Source organism: Montipora foliosa, unplaced genomic scaffold, assembly GCF_036669935.1.
Source record: "Montipora foliosa isolate CH-2021 unplaced genomic scaffold, ASM3666993v2 scaffold_387, whole genome shotgun sequence".
NCBI lineage: Eukaryota > Metazoa > Cnidaria > Anthozoa > Scleractinia > Acroporidae > Montipora > Montipora foliosa.
Window position 1 is genome coordinate 40,001 of NW_027179687.1, and position 20,000 is coordinate 60,000.

Genomic DNA, 20,000 nt, shown 5'->3' on the forward strand with positions numbered 1-20,000 from the left:
GTTAATATAGCGATGCCACTGTCTTGGCTGTTCGCTGCACAATCTCTTTAACATGCTCTTCATTGTTCCATTAAACTTTTCCGTCAGGCCATTACACATAGGATGATATGGAGTCGTGGTGAGCTGTTTAATGCTCAAAAGCCGCGTCACTTCCTTCATACACTCGGAGACGAACTGCGTACCAAGGTCACTCAAGATCTCTTCAGGCACTCCCAAACGACTAAAGATATCCACCAACGCTTCTGCCACAGTCTCAGTATCAATGTTCTTCAACGGGACAGCCTCAGGATAACGAGTTGCGAAGTCGACCAATGTCAATATATATCTATGACCGTCCTCACTCGGGGGAACAATAGGTCCAACCAGGTCGATTGCTACTCTCTTAAACGGCTTGTCAATTAATGGCATCTTCTCTAGGGGAACCTTCGGTACGGAACCCTTGTTAACTGTCTTCTGACATACATCGCAGGACTTGCAATAACGAGTCACGTCCCCTTGAATGCCTGGCCAATAGAACGCGCTTTGAATCTTATCAGTCGTTTTCTTTATTCCCATGTGACCTCCCATGATCGATCCGTGCGCTAGTTCCATTATTCGACTTCTCAGCTGCACAGGAACCATAACCTGCTTCAGGGGTTTACCTCCGTTCACATAAGGGTGCTTGTAGACGCGGTACAGAACTCCACCTTTCACTTCAAATGAAGTCTCAGCCTGGCCTCTCACAACTACGTCATCTTTCTCCCAAAATTTCTGTAGACTCTCGTCATCACGCTGCATTTGCTTGAGCTTTTCTCTATCAACTACAGGACTTTCTTTGGTATCTGGTACCTTCAACGGAATATGTTCTCCAGCTTTCTTAACTTGACTTCTCGTGGTTACAGCACAAGCTTCTTGTACAGGAACTTGCCAGCTTGGGTCTGGGTCGTCAGCGGCTCTTGCGCCTGGTACATTACCAATAATTAAATCATAAACAGCATCGGGAAGACACTGCGCTTCCACCTGGCCCTTGAGATAAGGTGTATCAACGTCAATCTTTGCGATGGGAACTTTCCTTGCCGTATTGTCAATGAGCAGCATAACATTAAATTCGCCAGTAAACTGATCCTCAGACACAAGGTCCCTCTTTACTACAATTCCACTACAACCAGTATCTCTCAGGACATCAACAGGCTTCTCTCCAACTCTACCTTTCACGACAGGCATTTTACTTCTCACTCCAGTCAACGGTTCAACACAAGCACTACTCAACAATGGAATCTTCTTACCACAGGCTAACAGCAACTTATCATCTTTAATACAGGCCTTAATTTCTTCATCAGTAGGTTTAACCTCAGGTGACTGAACTAAACAACTGGCACTCACTTGACCACGCTGCACAGGGTTACCATCCTTACTTTGTGCTCCTGATCTGCGTCCACCTGATCGACAGTTTCTAGCTTCATGTCCCAGCTTACCACATAGGAAACACTTTCTTGTTAGGGTTGGGCAGTTGACAGCTTTATGACCTCGGGTGTTGCACTTAAAGCAATGCAGAGCTGGTGGATTAATCTGCATGTTCTTGGCTTCGTCCCTCTCAGGCTGCACTGTTGGCTTTCTGCTCGCTGAGCTGAACAAATGTTTACCATGAGCCTCCAAGTACTGGTCAGCGATCTTCGCAATCTTAGCTAGAGTCTCAGGTGCCCTTTCTCGCAGGTGAATTGCCAAATCCTTAGGACAAGAGTCAATAAATTGTTCTTTCACGATCAAGTCCTTAAGACCATCAAAGGTTCGCGCAGTATCCGAAAGCTCTAGCCAACGTAACAGGTATCTGTCCAGTCGCACAATAAACTGCTCCGGACTTTCGTCGACTTCTGGTTTGGATGCTCTAAATTTTCGACGATAGCCGTCTTCGGTAAGGTCATATCTCTTCATTAACGCATTAACGCAATCTTTACCCTGTCATAATCCTTAGCTGCGTCCTCCGATAGACGTGAATACACTTCTAGTGCCCGTCCAGACAACAGAGCACTGAGCTTCGATGCCCATCCATCTTTTTTCCACTTAGCTGTCTCGGCAAATCTCTCGAACCTCTGCAAATACGCGTCCAAATCGTCTTTACCGTCAACAAACGAGGGGAGTTTAGGTGCCTTAGCCCGATCCTCTCTCGCTTCAGGACGTCTGTCAGCATTCTCCACAGCCAAACGTGCAATCTCCAACTCGTGTTCTCTTTTTGCCGCTTCAATAGCCTCTTTCTGTTTCAACAGCTCGGCTTCCATCTCCAATTTTCTTAGTTCGCGTTCTTGTCGCCTGGTTTCTCTCTCTTCGTCTTCTCTTCTTTTATCTTCTTCAAGTAATCGACGTTTCTCTTCTTTTTCTTCTTCAAACCGCCTACGTTTTTCTTCTCTTTCTTCCTCCAATTGTCTTCGTTTTTCTTGTTTTTCTTCCTCCAATTGTCTGCGTTTTTCTTCACGTTCTTCCTCTCTACGTTTGTCTTCTTTCTCTTCTTGTTCACGCACAAATTCAAGCAGCTTTTCTCCTTCCAGACCAAACTTTTCGCCAAGCTGAATAAATTTCTCCATTTTCACAGCACTAAAATTCCACGGCTCTTTCACTCGCTACAACCTTTTCCACAGCGTCGCTACTTCCTTCCAAGTTGTGATCCTTTCCTGGTTTCTGTAGTCGGCAAACAAATGAATTCCTCTCCCGGACAGGCCCCCAATGTTACGAGTTCGTGTGTTTTGAGGAAAGTTAGCTTGCAGACTAAACTGAACGCAGGGTTGTCGGAACAACAACAAGAAGATTTATTCCAAAAATGAACGTAGTTTCCACGAAGTAAAACTCTGAATAACTCGTACTCGACAAACTTACACGGCCTCCGCCAACTTGAATGCACACAGCTTCTGTCACACTTGAGTAAACACGGCTAACACCAACTCTCTTCGCTTATGAAAAACTAGTTAGAAAAACACTCCGCTTGGACTCGTCTACTTATATACTCTGACAAGAAACTTCTAGAACTTTCTAAATTAGTAATCGATCTAATTATAGAGAGATTACAAAACACACCGATTTAGAAACGCTTACGTACAAACCTAAATATAAACAAATTACGAACTCTCGCGAAGCGTCTAGAAAGTAACGCTTGTCACGCAATGCTATTTTTCGTAACAGAAACAAACAACATATTTGCTCTTAGAGGCGAGAACCTCTTCCTATTTGATTGCGTGCGTGAAGACAAGAAACTCAATTGTGTCAAATTACCATGTACTTCAGGTAAATACTGCTCACTTTGATTTCGTCTCGACGGGCGATAGATTGTTGTCGAAGTCCAGTACTCGTCGCTTTTGAGATTTATGCCTAGTTTATCCAACTGACTTTCCATTATTGAGCTCCATAAGGGTATATTTTGTTTAAGGATCCACTAAAACGCCATTCGCGTTGCATGACTTTCGACGCCATTGCAGGCTAAGTTAATGATTCTACTGTGTCCACAAGAGAAATCTACGCAGTTCCACTACCCTCTCGATCCTAAGAAAATACGGGCAGAAGGCTCTATACACAAAGACACTACTTACCAGGGGAGTGACAGGCAAGACTTTTACCGACACGGAAAAAAAAAAAGAAAAAAAAAAAGAAAACAAACAAACTAAACGTAGACCTCGACTAGGTTTGCCCATAGGCAACCCAGTAAAAAACAAAAAGAAAACAAACAAACTAAACGCAGACCTCGACTGGGTTTGCCCATAGGCAACCCAGTAAAAACCCACGAAATGAAACCGAGATTCCGACTGGGTTTGGCAACCCAGTAAAAATGCTAACAACAGCACTAGTGAGGATAATTGCAAACGATACAAGTAATTGCACATGAAATAGCGTTACAGCTCCAAATACAAAGGGATTCAGTAACAGCAGAAAACAAAAAGCCATGATAATACAAATAGACAGAAAATTCACCTTTTTCAGAAATTTAACTAAATGCATCCGGCTAGGCGTACATCTCTGCGACTCGATACCGCTTGCACTAACTTTAAGATCAGGAACTTTCTTCTTCTGGAAACTTTCACAGTTCTGTGCTTCTCTCCTTTGGCATTTGGTTGCAGTGCAGTTCGTATCATGATTTTCACATATTTGTTCATTTAGTACACATTTGTTCTCAACATGTAAACTTTCTTTCAGTTTGCGGACCAACCCCGGCCAAAACAATCGCTCAACAGCATCTTTTAGTGTGGGTCTACCGCAAACGGCGTGTGCATAAGTGAGTTGTTTGAGCGTTCCGAGGAAGAAGCTTAATACAACAAAAAGCAATATGCTCACAAACGACATACTGTCATGGGCTACACACTTTGCCACAACTTGATCGCGCAAACAAATGATATTTGGTATGATCACGCTCAATCATATGGTTTTGCCTGTCAATAAAAGGCATTATTATACTTATTATACTTAGGATCGAAATTCTCTAATCACAATTAGCTATTTTAACAACTTGTTTCCTCAGAAGGACGTCTCTGAAGCTGCCCAATCAAAACATGACGACTTCTATCCACTTAGTGCTATAAATTCACACAAACCACCAACGCCTGCTTCCCTTCGTTTATTTCAGGAAGGGTTAGTTAGTATCTGTCTATCGTTAGAATCTCTCGACTCCTGTCTCGTGTTGCTATCGCACACCCACTAAAATTCGCTCATTCCTGGTCGTTTTATTCCTACTCGTTTAGAACCAAACAACTACCTGCTAAATGTCAACACCAGTAAATGATCACGCAAACGAAGCCAATGGCGAGAAATAACATTTCAACTGAATAGCTTGAAATAAAATTTGCGCGAAATCTCTCTCTTTAAAAAAGTTAAAGAAATATAAGGGCCGTTTATACGAGAGAAAATAAAACGCGAACAGCCCATATAAATGATGCAAAACCTACGTTCACAGCTTTCTCAAGCCCCGGCTTATCCTGGCCTGGGAGTTTATACTCGTATAAATAGTTCCTTTCGCGTATTATGTACGCCGCGTCCAGAGTAAGCCGCGGCTTATTTTCTCTCGTATAAACGACCCTATTGTTGTTTTCTCAAGTTAACAATAACTTCATTTTACACAAGAGTGACTATACTGAAATCTTTTTCTGACCTTAATTAAAAATGATCGCCAGCTGTAATCATTTGCCAGAACGATCATGCCTACAAATTCCTGTCATCGTTATTTAATGCGTATTAAATTTCAACTCACTTATGCAAATTAGTTAAACTCGAATACTACACAGCACAATGAATCACAACAGTTGAAACATCTCACAAAAACCTTTTCCAACATGAAATTTATTGAAACTAACTAAATATTTGCTATTGGAGACAAAAAAAACCCTTTCTATTCCAATTCCGTGCGTGCAAACAAGAAACAATCCGTCTCACAAACCATACGATATGCAAATAAATATATTTTTCAGTTCAAGATTGAACTCTTTCCTAAAGAACCTTTTCCAAAGCACAAAATAGACAACAACCTTTCTTTCCAATAATTCTTCACTGTCACATTTTCAATTATTTTTTTACCTGAAAACTGTACAGCTTGACTGCAAATTAAATGCCAATTGCCAGACAAACGAGATGCCACTTCGGTAAACACTGTGATACATTCAAGACATTCGATTCCTTTTACACCTATACTCAATTTCCCACTTACTGTCAGTGTTCTACATACCAGCACAGTTTATAAAATAAGATTAGAAACAACACACACTTTCTCATATCCGACCGCAATTGTTCTCGAAGACCATCCCTCGTCGCTTTTAAGATTCCAGATATTTATTTTCCCCGCCTGTTTCGTTATTCCAATTGACGTTCCATTCTTGATCTCATAAAGGTATATTTTTTCCACTAAAACGCCATCCCCGTTACCACGACTTTCGACGCCATTGCGGGTTTAATAATTAAACGTTCATCTGTGTGCACCAAGGAAATCTACGTATTCCCCCAGCCCCCTCAAACCTAACAAAATACACAGACAAGACTCTATGCTCAAAGCCACTACTTAGCAGGGGAGTGACAGGCAAGACTTTTACCGACACGGAAAAAAAAAAAAAAAACACGAAACTAAACACAGATTCCAACTGGTTTGCCATACTGGCAACCCAGTAATGAACTCGTATCGACTTGCAGGTACAAGCGAAATTTTCTCCTTAGGTTCAATCGCATCCTCAACAACCAATCATAAATTTACAAATGCTTTTTTACTATTGTTTTTCAAGTTTGAATCTTGTAACGATCACCCTACTGATGTATATAAACCCCAGCGATGCTACAGTATACATGGAATTTAACTGATGAGTGGTCAAACTCCTTGTTGGTCTACGAAACAGACCTGTATTTAAGTCCATATGAAACTATATTGAGTAGAAAAACATTGTTATACATATATATACAGTACTGTCTGCAGTTAGATATAGCTCTTTGGCATTACAAAGCTTTTGCTTTCATGTTCAAATTGAGCACTCTACTGGGATGAGTCTTTGCCGCTAGCAATTGCGCATGCTCACTATTTCAGCCTTCTGGGCTTCATCAGTGCAGTGCTGATGTCTGGGATGGAGGTTAAGCTTATAAAGCCACCCCAAATGTTCCACACATGTGGTACATCTAAGCCATGCCAGAGTGCTCAAACTAGCGAGCTAGTGAGCATGCGCAATTGCTAGCGACAATGACTCATCCCAGTAGAGTGCATCTAACTGCAGACAGTACTGTTTCGGCCTTCTGGGCCTCATCAGTGCAGTGCTGGTGTCTGGGATGGAGGTTAAGCTTATAAAGCCACCCCAAATGTTCCACACATGTGGTACATCTAAGCCATGCCAGAGTGCTCAAACTAGCTCGCTAGTTAGCTAGCTCGCTAGCTAGCAGCAATGACTCATCCCAGTAGAGTGCTCAATTTGGACACGAAAGCAAAAGCTTTGTAATGCCAAAGAGCTATATCTAACTGCATATAGCTATATCTAACTGCATATAGCATATAGCATATAACTGCATATAGCTATATCTAACTGCATATATATATATACATATACATATAATAGGGAGAATGAAAAAATGAGTCGCTGGCGAACTTCTCACAGGTCTAGTATATTTAATCTCGTGTAAACGTTTCGCCCTTCGGGCTTCTTCAGTACACGCTAAAAACTAAAAACTAAAAATACCTGGTACAACTGAACTTGCGCTATTTATACAAAACCATGAACCAAAAGGTGTAAAATGTTTAAAATCACAAAAAAATTAAAAAATCACAATAATATGTCATGTAATATGTGCGGTTGGAATTCATTAAGTGGACAATACGTGAGATAAGAAATAGTTAGCTCTATTCCGAAAAAGGCGTTAATCACCAGACATCGAAACTAACAATTTAAAATAAACAACAGGACTTTGAAAATCATGCAATCAGGTGGCCATATGATGAGCGCAAAACAAGATCCCAAGAGAAAGCCTCTGGAACCACGCCAGTACTAAAAACAACAGAACCCCGCCCAGGGGCCCTAAAAAGTAATAGAATCCCTGAACAGGGCCTGTGAGAATGCCGATCTGCACATCGTAACTGAAAAAAAGCCCAACTGGTTGCACAATTACTCCAGTGAGTGATTAATTAAACCTTATTCTATTTTTGGAATTAAACTCGGATCTTTTGTTCAAGCCGTAAGGTTGGAGGGTGCATAACTGTGCGCACCAAAAGGCCTCTCTTGTGAGTAAAACCTTGTCCATATCATCAGTAGTGTCATTAACAATTTTTTCAATAACAATGAACTCAAAGTCAGACATGTGATGTTCTTTTCTATTGAAATGGACGGCCAATTCACACGTGCCCTTGTTGGTCAACATAGCCGATTTGTGATTCCGAAATCTGACCTTGAATTCATTCGATGTTGAACCTACGTATTGAATCTTGCATGTTTTACAGGTGACTAAATAGATGACATTCTTCGACCTACAATGTACATCCTGTCTAATGGAGTAAAAACGGCCTGTACAGGCGCTGTGAAAGATCATTAAAAAAATTGTTAATGACACTACTGATGATATGGACAAGGTTTTACTCACAAGAGAGGCCTTTTGGTGCGCACAGTTATGCACCCTCCAACCTTACGGCTTGAACAAAAGATCCGAGTTTAATTCCAAAAATAGAATAAGGTTTAATTAATCACTCACTGGAGTAATTGTGCAACCAGTTGGGCTTTTTTTCAGTTACGCTGTGCAGATCGGCATTCTCACAGGCCCTGTTCAGGGATTCTAATACTTTTTAGGGCCCCTGGGTGGGGTTCTGTTGTTTTTAGTACTGGCGTGGTTCCAGAGGCTTTCTCTTGGGATCTTGTTTTGCGCTCATCATATGGCCACGTGATTGCATGATTTTCAAAGTCCTGTTGTTTATTTTAAATTATTAGTTTCGATGTCTGGTGATTAATGCCTTTTTCGGAATAGAGCTAACTATTTCTTATCTCACGCATTGTCCACTTAATGAATTCCAACCGCACATATTACATGACATATTATTGTGATTTTTTAATTTTTTTGTAATTTTAAACATTTTACACCTTTTGGTTCATGGTTTTGTATAAATAGCGCAAGTTCAGTTGTACCAGGTATTTTTAGTTTTTAGTTTTAAGCGTGTACTGAAGAAGCCCGAAGGGCGAAACGTTTACACGAGATTAAATATACTAGACCTGTGAGAAGTTCGCCAGCGACTCATTTTTTCATTCTCCCTATTAACTTATCTGAGTCAAGACGTTTTGTATTCTTTTGGATCCTCCTCGCAAGTGGCATCATCGTTGGATACTCAATCTTTATCATTCTACTTATATATATATATATATATATATATATATATATATGATCCAAAAGGTCTAGATAGCAGCAACAATATAGATAATCGTATAAACATAACAACTTTCTTTAATTTTCCAGACATGTTTCGACGGTACATCCGTCATCTTCAGTGTTACATATTTTGAAATCGCCGTTGAATTTAAAGCGCGCGCGATCTTACAAACTTCGTTACATTGCGTTGTCAATATTGCGTATTAAATCAAAACAGAACAAAACAAAAATTTAAATGAGTGACGCTTAGTTCCTTACAGGGAGAGAGTCAGGTTAATGTGTTTCACCTGCTGGTTGAGATCGGGCTTCTCCCATTTTATATACATGGATTCCTTAAGCTTCACTTGGTACTTAGTGGCTGCAGAGTCCAGGATCTCGAAGCAATCCGGTGTGCAGGATGCCTTACAAAACCAATAATCAAAACCTTGATTGATAGAACTTTTAAGATAAACAACACTTGGATAGGGTTCCATACTGATCTTCAAAAATTGTTTGTCATTCTGCGGAGGAATCTCTTCCCTGAAAACTTTATCAACAAATATGTTTCTAAATATATTCAGACAGCAGTCAAGGGAGGGAAAACACAGTCTCATTCAGGAATCGAACCCCAGGAAACACTTAAGTTTTTCTTTAAAATCCCTTACGTTGGGCACTTCTCAGTCACGGCACAGAGGTGTATACGCAAACTTGCTAATCGGTTATGTAAACCTATTGATATAAGGTTAGTCTTCACTACTTTCAAAGTCGGGAATCTTTTTAATATGAAAGATGCTGTCCCTGTAGGGCTTTGCACGCGTGTGGTCTATAAATTTTCGTGTGCAAGTTGTAATGCTTGTTATGTTGGTGAAACCAGCCGACATTTCTCCACACGAGTGCGCGAGCACTTACTTTCAGACAGATCTTCGAATGTTTTTAAACATCTGCAGAGTTCAGAGTTTTGTAAGGCATCCTGCACACCGGATTGCTTCGAGATCCTGGACTCTGCAGCCACTAAGTACCAAGTGAAGCTTAAGGAATCCATGTATATAAAATGGGAGAAGCCCGATCTCAACCAGCAGGTGAAACACATTAACCTGACTCTCTCCCTGTAAGGAACTAAGCGTCACTCATTTAAATTTTTGTTTTGTTCTGTTTTGATTTAATACGCAATATTGACAACGCAATGTAACGAAGTTTGTAAGATCGCGCGCGCTTTAAATTCAACGGCGATTTCAAAATATGTAACACTGAAGATGACGGATGTACCGTCGAAACATGTCTGGAAAATTAAAGAAAGTTGTTATGTTTATACGACTATATATATATATATATATATATATATAACCAAAAAATGGGTAGAAGTCCTCATCAACTTAAAAGTGCTCAATAGTTGAACTAGAGCAATAATTGATTGGTAATGCAAGAGTGAGGTTATTTGGTCATTTAATCGCTACTCTGAGTTTCATATATATATATATATAGTACAGTGAGGTTGGGAGGGGATATATTAGCAACTGATTGCCTTAATTACTTAGGATCACCAGCCTATTCCCGTTGGGATGGCGATTCATTAGGCATTTCTGAGAAATACAACAGACAAGGTTAATTTGGGAACAGAAATCAGCACAACTAAGCAATTAAGTGAAAATGTGGCTCAGCCAGGCTGAGCCACATTTTCACTTAATTGCTTAGTTGTGCTGATTTCTGTTCCCAAATTAACCTTGTCTATATATATATATATATATATTAAGCAGCGTGCAATTGGTATTTACCCAACATTTGATGAACTCCCAGTAAGAGGATCCACAGGATACAGTGTCTTGAGCAACGTGAATTTATATATCAGTGTATAGTAAGACGCGACGAAGAGACCAACTCTTGATTGTTCTGGATAGGTTTAACACAACGTTTCGGCCGTTCGTGGCCTTCCTCAGGTTAAAAACTAAGAATAAAAAAACTTATCACAGTGATGGTAAGTTACCAAAACATCGACTTGTAACGAAGCAAAAATATGGAAATTAAAATTACATAATATGGCAAAGGTCTAAAGTACAAGGTGAAAATAACTAAACAATCAAAGGTTAAATAAATACAGATAACATGTTGATGTGAATACAAACAAGTAACGAAGACCCAAAAGAAATGAAACCTAATTAGTACTATAAATCAAAAACGATAATGAAATGCCTAGTAATAATGGAAAAATGGCAAATCACACTAACTCAGAATTTGGATGGCGCCAGGTGAATATTCTGACTGACCTCTAGCAGAAGTCTACGCGAAGAAAACGGGGTTGTTCACGGTGCAACAAGAAGTGCGATCTCTGTAAAAATTATTTAATTCAAGCTTTGAAATTTCAAAGCTCGGCAACTGGTCGTCAATATATATCCCATTCAACGATCTTGCTCGATCGTCTCAAAATGTTATTTAGCCACCTGTACCAAATGCATTTATGCAATATGTGAGATCCACTTCAACTGAATTTAAGGTAAGGTTCCGCAATCACAAGTCGAACATGCTTACAAAGAACAAAAGAACTTGTGAATTGGCCATCCATTTTAATAAATCTGAACGTGAAATTTCTCAAATCAATTTCATTATCATTGAACGTAAATTAGGTCTTCCGAAAATTCTTCATATCTTGATCAATTATTGCTCACTAGGGAGGCCTAGTACTGGACGGCGCAATTATTTACGCTTATTCCCCATGGTCTTAACAAAAGGCAGGATTTAGATTACAACAATTGAGTTACCAGTATTGTGATTTGCCATTTTCCGTTATTATGCATTTCATTATCATTTTTGATTTATACTACTCAAATTAGGTTTCATTTCTTTTGGGTCTTTGTTACTTGTTTGTATTCACATCAACATGTTATATGTATTAACCTATGATTGTTTGGTTATTTTCACGTTGTACTTTAGACCTTTGTCGAATTATGTAATTTTAATTTTAATTCCATATTTTTGCTTGGTATATTGACCGAATGCATAAGTGGCGGCCAAAAATGTATCCTTTTGTTTATGTGCTAATGAGACTCACTAGCCTTGCTCTCAAGCAACATTTCTTTGTATTTTGTCCATGCAAACGAGGCTAGTGAGGCTAATTAGCACATAAACAAAAGAATATTTCTTTGGCCGCCATTTATGCATTCGGTCTATAAGTCGATGTTTTTGTAACCTACCACCACTATAATATAGCTTTTTAGTTCTTAATAGTTTTTAACCTGAGGAAGGCTGAACAGCCGAAACGTATTAAAGCTATCAAGAACATGCAGTCAAGAGTTGGTCTCTTCGTCGCCTCTTACACTGATTCATAAATTTACGTCGAGACACTGTATCCTTTGGATCTTCTTACTGGGTAAACCAATTTCACACTGCTTATATATATAAAGCCATAATGTATGTACAAAATAATAATTATTGGGTAAACCAATTTCACACCGCTTGTATATATAAAGCCATAATGTATGTACAAAATAATTATTATTTAAATGAGAGCGGCTAGATCTGTTCCCCACAAATTTTAACTTACAGTAATTAATTAAACTAATCAGCTGGCAAAGAGGCAGCTGTGACAGCAAGAGCAAGAATTGGCTGGGTGAAGTTCAGGGAATGCGGAGAGTTGCTTAACTCAAAAAGGTTCTTGCTGAAGATGAAAGGAATGGCTTAATATCAGAGTTATGTAAGATTGGCAAATTATGTTACATGGGAGTGAGACATGGTGTCTGAGGGAAAATGAGATGGCAATTTTGAGAACCAAGAGAGCAATGGTGAGAGCAATGTGCGGTGCAAAACTGATGGAGAAGAAGAGGACAGAGGACCTAATGGAGATGTTAGGATTGAAGGAAACAGTGGTTCAGATGGCAAAGGTGAATGGAGCGAGATGGTAAGGGCATGTGTTGAGGAGGGATGATGGGCATTTTCTGAGAAAAGCGTTGGAGTTTAAAGTGAAGGGCAAGAGGAAGCGAGGACGACCAAAGAAGATGTGGAAGAAAAGGATGCCATGAATCGAGCGAGATGGAGAGTGGGAGTTAGAGAGATTGCTGCCAAAATGATCTGAGAAATGGTCATACCAACGTTTCATTCATGTTGCCTATGTCAAATAAATAAGGACTTAATGCAAAAAAAAAATTGTCCCTTCATTTTACCTAAATTTCTCCACTGTGTAACTTGATAGTAGTATAATGAAAGTCACCTTTTTATGCAGACGAGTAATAAGCCATACTATATATATTTACTTGACCTTCCTTTCACATTGTAGAAACGAGGACCTTAACGGGATGCAACGCAGTTACAATCAACAGACAAGAATTTTGTGAACTATGAGTCCCCGAGTCCCCACGTCCCTGAGTCCCTCAGTCCCCTGTCCCTGCATCCCCGTCCGACTTAATTTTCGACACAGCCTTAAAGCTTGTACTAAATTTCAAATCATTAACCCACCTGTCCCAGAGCTATGCATGATTGTACAAATGACCTGGGATGATGTCAGTCCCCCTGTATCACTGGTTATGTTGAACTGGGTAAAATTGCCACAATTTGATATCGGTCCATGTTTGGTGTCAATAACAAACAAAGCAGATCCATCCTCAAGCTTGTGGAAAGAAGCTCCTTTTACATTTTTTCGACAACAATCATACAAGACTGGATCATCATGTTTTACACAGCTGCTCATGGAGTCTTCAGTTTTTCCAAGGGAGACACAGGCAAAGTCTTTAAACTTTTGTCGTTTATTTGGCATGCAAACGATTAAACAGCCCCCCTTAAAGTCGGGACTATCTACCACAGTGGTATTGAAGCTGCATTTATATTTATGACTTTCTCCAAAATCACTGATGTCAAGGTTGGCTGAAGAACCTGACAAAAAAAAATACAACTTTTTGTAACGGTAAGTATACGTAACTACAATAACACAAGGGAAATAAATTAATATTCCATAATAATTAATCCTTAAAACAATTCATATTCTGCAATACCAGAAGCATATGACGTTGAAGTGTGAAACTTGCAAACCTTTTTCTAGGAACAAAGCTGGGGATTTAAATTAGGACACCAATTTTATGCTCAAATACAGACAAAAATAAGATCGAAGCTGCACGCCACGAAAATGCCAAGTTATACGTTACATCCAAACAAGGAAATGTTAAACCTCAAATAACCCCAGCTTTGAATAAGACTGAGTTCACTGCTTCGAGGTCATATGAGCTTCTGGCAATACTGACACATAAGCTTAAATGCTCTGCAGCTATAAAGAGCTGAATTGTGCAGATTGTAGAATTTATTTCAAAGGAGAAGTTCCCTCCAAAATGACAATCCTTTTTTTTCGATGAATAGAAAGTTCAGGGGGAGAACAGCCTTTAACCAAAATTTCAATCTTAAAATAGCTTTTGAATATAATCTTGTGAAATCCTAATGTTAAAAATACACACATGCAGGCCGCCATCCATATACTCCAAGATGGCAGCCTGCATGTGTGTATTTTTAACAAGGATTTCACAGGGTTAGAAAGCTATTTCAAGATTGAGATTTTGGTTAAAGGCTGTTCTCCTTGCGAAATTTCAATCTATTAATCAATTAATTGAAAAAGCTAGGATTGTCATTTTGGAGTGAACTTCTCCTTTAATAATTTTTAACATTACACAATACTACATACATGTATTGTGTGCACATGTGCTCTTGCTAAAACCACATATCCAATCAAAATTTATTTATTTTAGCCCTAATTTCACCCCTGCACCAGCCTCCTTTAATGAATAAAAGTGTCTGGCATTAGACAAAATAAAATCTGTAATCGTCACTCTTATAGGAGGGCAGCTTCTGCAAGTACCGGAGCAGAAATAAAGAGTAATACCAAGTGCTTTCCGGTAACTGCATAGGCAGCCCAAGCTTGGTATACGATTACAGACTTTGCATGGGAAACTTAATCCACAACCTGCCCCCGTCTGGCCTTGTAGCTCAGTCGGTAGATCAGCAGTGATCTAACCCGAACGTCAAGGGTTCAATTCCCACCCTGGTCAGAGTTCTTCTCTGTCCTTGAGTGGTAGTATTTGCATGGTTTACATGGGTAAAAAATAACACTTTGCATCACCCTCTCATAGTTAATTCTACCGCCGTTATAGCTTGATGGTGATCATATTACATTCTGCACTCTCACTGGCCAAGTATTTCAAATTGCAAATTTCAGTTTGCACTCTGATTGCACAGAAAAGATAAGGACAATTGTACATAGAGGTAAGTGAAGTTTATTTCTACATTTACAGCTTACTTTAGCATTTATAAGCTCAAAGTTAATTTTCCCATAAAGTCTACAAATCATATACTGAGCTTGGACTGCCTGTGGTACCTGCAGAAAGACCCTATAGGAGAGAGAGTCAGCCAAGAAACTCAATCCTATGACGCCAAGAGTCCAGAAATGAACTCCAGCCCCATTGGTTATTAAGAAGTACTTAATAACTGAGAGTGAGGTCGTTACAGCAAAATCTCGCCATTGCTCGGTCAATACGGCAAGGCCAAGGTTTAAGATTTTGCTGTATTATGACCGAACGGTCAAGGTTATCAAGTTGTTTATTATATGGCTAAAAGAACAGTTCTTGTTAAGAAGAAAAAAACTAATTTGCATAATCCATAGGCCCATGCGCATTACAGGAGAATAATGCCCTAGCTCTTAGCCAATCACAGCACGAGTTATATTGGCCAGAAACACTAGTCATATAATGAGTTAAAGTACTGTCATCACAGAAACATTAACATTTCTGCCAAAATTAACTAAATGCCACAAACCTGCATTTGCACAGTCAATTAGTATTACTTATTCAGTGTATAATTTAAACGCTGCAGATTGGGGGCTGAGTCATCAAAAACCACAAATCTGTGTTCGCCACTTTCAGGTTGTGCAGGAGAGAAGGTCAAGAGCCTTGTTGGATTGCATTGAGGGACTGTTTTGGGGACGCATTTTTATCATTGTGTGTGAGGAGCAAGAACTCAAGTTGCAAGCTAACAAAGTGATGATATATCAGGAGCTGAGCTTCTTAAACCACAAGAATATTGTACAATGGCAATAATTTTAAAACGATGGCTTGCTTGCTAAGTGGTAAGATTGTCTGGTGGTACATTCAACATTTACTTACCAACAATGTAAGTTATAAAGATTTTAACTGAAGTTATTTTTTATCGTACAAGAATATATGAAAGACTACAAAGTGTATACTGAGTCTACTCCTTAATTAAGAAAGCATGAACTGCTTAGCTCACAAATTAAGCCTGGCGTGACAATTTCAGAGGATGGTACAGTTAACTTTTACATGCATAAAATAGAAAGTAAACTATCAGAAGAATTAAAGAATTAAAGTATTCCCCACGGCAGCTCGATGCTCAACCAACTTTGACAAGACTTTAGGGCCCGTTCGATTCACCATATTCCGGAATAGGAATACATGTACATGGAATTGAAGTTAGAAATTATTCGTTTTTACGGAAATTCACTTTAAAATTGTCACACATCCGCTAAAATACTTGTTAAAACATATCTTTAATATCCTTGTTGCTTCAAAACGCCAAACAACTCTCATTCCAGAATACGGTCAATCGAACACACCCTACTAAGATAAATTTAGGGAAGCCTGCGACTACGACATGCCACAAAAGAGTAACATCATAGGTTAAAGGGATACTCCATTCCCTAGTACAAAAATTCACAAACCTGTTGCTTAATGCCTACTTGAAACATATTAACCATCGAAAGAGTTTGATTCTTTCTTTCTTCCCCATAAATTAACAAAGTATCTCGCCCAAGATTTGAAACAAAGCACTATGCCCGAAAAGCGAAAATGACGTAGAAAGGAGAACCTCGCAAACCTCTTCCGGTAAATTCTCTTAAGATTGCTTCATAAATAGGGGTCATTGCGTTTTCGCAATTCCCCGATTCGAAATTTTCTTTGCGCTTTTTTGTGAAGACATCTATTATGCCGCATCGCTGTATAGCTGGTGGATGTTCTAACACCCGTAAAAACGGAGTGAGTCTCCATCCATGGCCAGAAGACCCCATTTTGCAAGACTGTGGACGAATGCTGTCAAAAACACACGGTCTGACTTTTATTATCATACGAATTCAAGTAGACTTTGCAGTGCTCATTTCACTGAAGATTGCTTTGAGGCACAAACTGTTATCGCTAAGTCTTTAGGTTTGAAGATGAAGAATTCAATTAAAGCCGATGCCGTTCCAACAATCGACTGCTTCGTTGTTTTTGGCAACAATACAGTCAATTTCGGAGCAACAGATGCACTCTTCTACACGTTGAAGACGTTGGCAATTCCCACAAGTACACCTAAGGTATAGATACAATTAGTCAAAGCAGGGTTTCTCATATAGTGCAAAATAAACTTTGACTTGAGGAATTCTGTTAATCGGTCTCAATCGGTTCGCGCTGCTCCCATCGCGTCATCGAAACATGTATTTAAAAATGAGACAAATACCATTTCTCTGTCACAAGAAAGCTTTATTTCTGGTTTTGGTTTATCGACACAATCAACAATAACACCGTCCTAAGTTTGGAATACAACAGCATTTGCTACACATTGCAAATTGAAATTGATCGCTCACCAGTCTGTATTTTGTAGTCGCTCCTATTGTAGTTTTCCAGAATCATTTGAAGAGTCCGTACCCGAGCTTGCATCACTGTCGTACGGCTCAAATAAGTATGGCTGTGCTCCTTCACAATCAATAAATGAAGGTCCCTCGGCACTTTCGTCACTACTATTATCGGAAGAAGAACAATTTCGCGAATCCTCAGACTCCATTGCACTCTTTTTTTAAGTAAAGTAAACAAGACACTCGAGAAAGGGTTCTTCTTTCTACGTCATCAATCACATGTTTTCAGAAATGTCGTTTTCACTTCCGGTCCTCCGATAAGGGATATTTTTGCTGTTTCTCAGCGAATTTTACCCTGCGAGCAGAGTCTCTTTCGATCTTCCTAGATAAGTCGGGAAGAGGAAAGTAGACTCTGCTCGCAGCCTCCACATTTCGCATTGAGCATGCGTTAAAAATTTAAATGTATTCGGTGTCAGTCATGCGTGACCTTTAGCCACAAAAGCACAAAACGAAAACAAACAGTCGGGATATTTTCCAACAACTCTGGCAAACACACGACAATCAAGGAATCATTTCATTGGAAACTCAAGATAGTCCATACTCTTAAAATGCCATTTCATTTTTTTACTGAAAAATTTATAGGTTTCTGTCACACGAGTTTCTGTAACCGACACACATAGGAAAAACTCATGGGAATTCTAACAGTTAAAATTGCCACGCTGTCGTAAATTTCAAAATATTGATGACGCGTGGCGATTGATCATGCGCAAAAATTAAAAAAACAGGTTTGACAAATCGAAACTGGACTGACTCATCCAATTCTTTGGATGAGCGCCAAATCAAAGAATGTGGAGGCGGCGAGCAGAGTCTACTTTCCTCTTCCCGACTTATCTAGGAAGATCTAGTCAAAGCAGGGTTTCTCATATAGTGCAAAATAAACTTTGACTTGAGGAATTCTGTTAATCGGTATCAGTCGGTTCGCGCTGCTCCCATCGCGTCATCGAAACATGTATTTAAAAATGAGACAAATCCCATTTCTCTGTCACAAGAAAGCTTTATTTCTGGTTTTGGTTTATCGACACAATCAACAATAACACCGTCCTAAGTTTGGAATACTACAGCATTTGCTACACATTGCAAATTGAAATTGATCGCTCACCAGTCTGTATTTTGTAGTCGCTCCTATTGTAGTTTTCCAGAATCATTTGAAGAGTCCGTACCCGAGCTTGCATCACTGTCGTACGGCTCAAATAAGTATGGCTGTGCTCCTTCACAATCAATAAATGAAGGTCCCTCGGCACTTTCGTCACTACTATTATCGGAAGAAGAACAATTTCGCGAATCCTCAGACTCCATTGCACTCTTTTTTTAAGTAAAGTAAACAAGACACTCGAGAAAGGGTTCTTCTTTCTACGTCATCAATCACATGTTTTCAGAAATGTCGTTTTCACTTCCGGTCCTCCGATAAGGGATATTTTTGCTGTTTCTCCGCGAATTTTACCCTGCGAGCAGAGTCTCTTTCGATCTTCCTAGATAAGTCGGGAAGAGGAAAGTAGACTCTGCTCGCAGCCTCCACATTTCGCATTGAGCATGCGTTAAAAATTTAAATGTATTCGGTGTCAGTCATGCGTGACCTGTAGCCACAAAAGCACAAAACGAAAACAAACAGTCGGGATATTTTCCAACAACTCTGGCAAACACACGACAATCAAGGAATCATTTCATTGGAAACTCAAGATAGTCCATACTCTTAAAATGCCATTTCATTTTTTTACTGAAAAATTTATAGGTTTCTGTCACACGAGTTTCTGTAACCGACACACATAGGAAAAACTCATGGGAATTCTAACAGTTAAAATTGCCACGCTGTCGTAAATTTCAAAATATTGATGACGCGTGGCGATTGATCATGCGCAAAAATTAAAAAAACAGGTTTGACAAATCGAAACTGGACTGACTCATCCAATTCTTTGGATGAGAGGCAAATCAGAGAATGTGGAGGCGGCGAGCAGAGTCTACTTTCCTCTTCCTGACTTATCTAGGAAGATCGAAAGAGACTCTGCTCGCAGGGTAAGCGAATTTCAGACTTTTCTACGTTTTGTTTTCATATATTTTATCGTTTTTCCGTATTTATGATGTTAACACTAAAGTTGTTTTGAGGGGTAGAGTATCCCTTTAAATACATGAGCAAAATATCCGCGAGTATTATATGTTAAACTATCGAAAATGTCCTTTATTTGATTGTATAAACGAAATGACGGGTGACAAGCGATGACAACCTAAATTCCCAAGCTTTGTGGGTGAAAAAAATTTCTTTCATTGGAAAACTCCCGTTCCGTCCGTATACTTGCTCTGTTCTAAACCGGTCAAACAGGGACACTACAGTGTATTACTGTCTCATATTTTGCCCGTTCTCTTGTCCAAATATGGCGTAATAGTGGAAATAATCGTTCTGCACGTGCAGTACGGATCCTCTGAATAGGGAGCTTAAGGCGGCGAAAGACGAGATACAAAAATCCGCAACTTGTCGCGCAACATTGTTTCGTTGCAAGTTTTAGTCAATGTTTCGAAATATCGCCCTAATATTTTGACGACAACGTTGCATGCA

At 39.4% G+C, this 20,000-nt stretch overlaps 1 protein-coding gene across 6 annotated transcripts in view; it reads right to left on the bottom strand.

Moving 5' to 3' along the window:
* LOC137987749 (uncharacterized) overlaps positions 1-20,000 on the bottom strand; it is a 42,882-nt gene that overhangs the window by 20,253 nt on the left and 2,629 nt on the right. For 2 of the 6 annotated variants that reach the window (XM_068833823.1, XM_068833819.1), the window contains exon 2: positions 13,249-13,662. In XM_068833823.1, the coding sequence (XP_068689924.1) occupies positions 13,249-13,662 (414 nt within the window). Of the gene's footprint in view, positions 1-13,248; positions 13,663-17,404; positions 17,787-20,000 lie in introns of those variants that run through there. The other 4 variants (XM_068833822.1, XM_068833821.1, XM_068833820.1 and 1 more) reach the window with 4 other exon arrangements.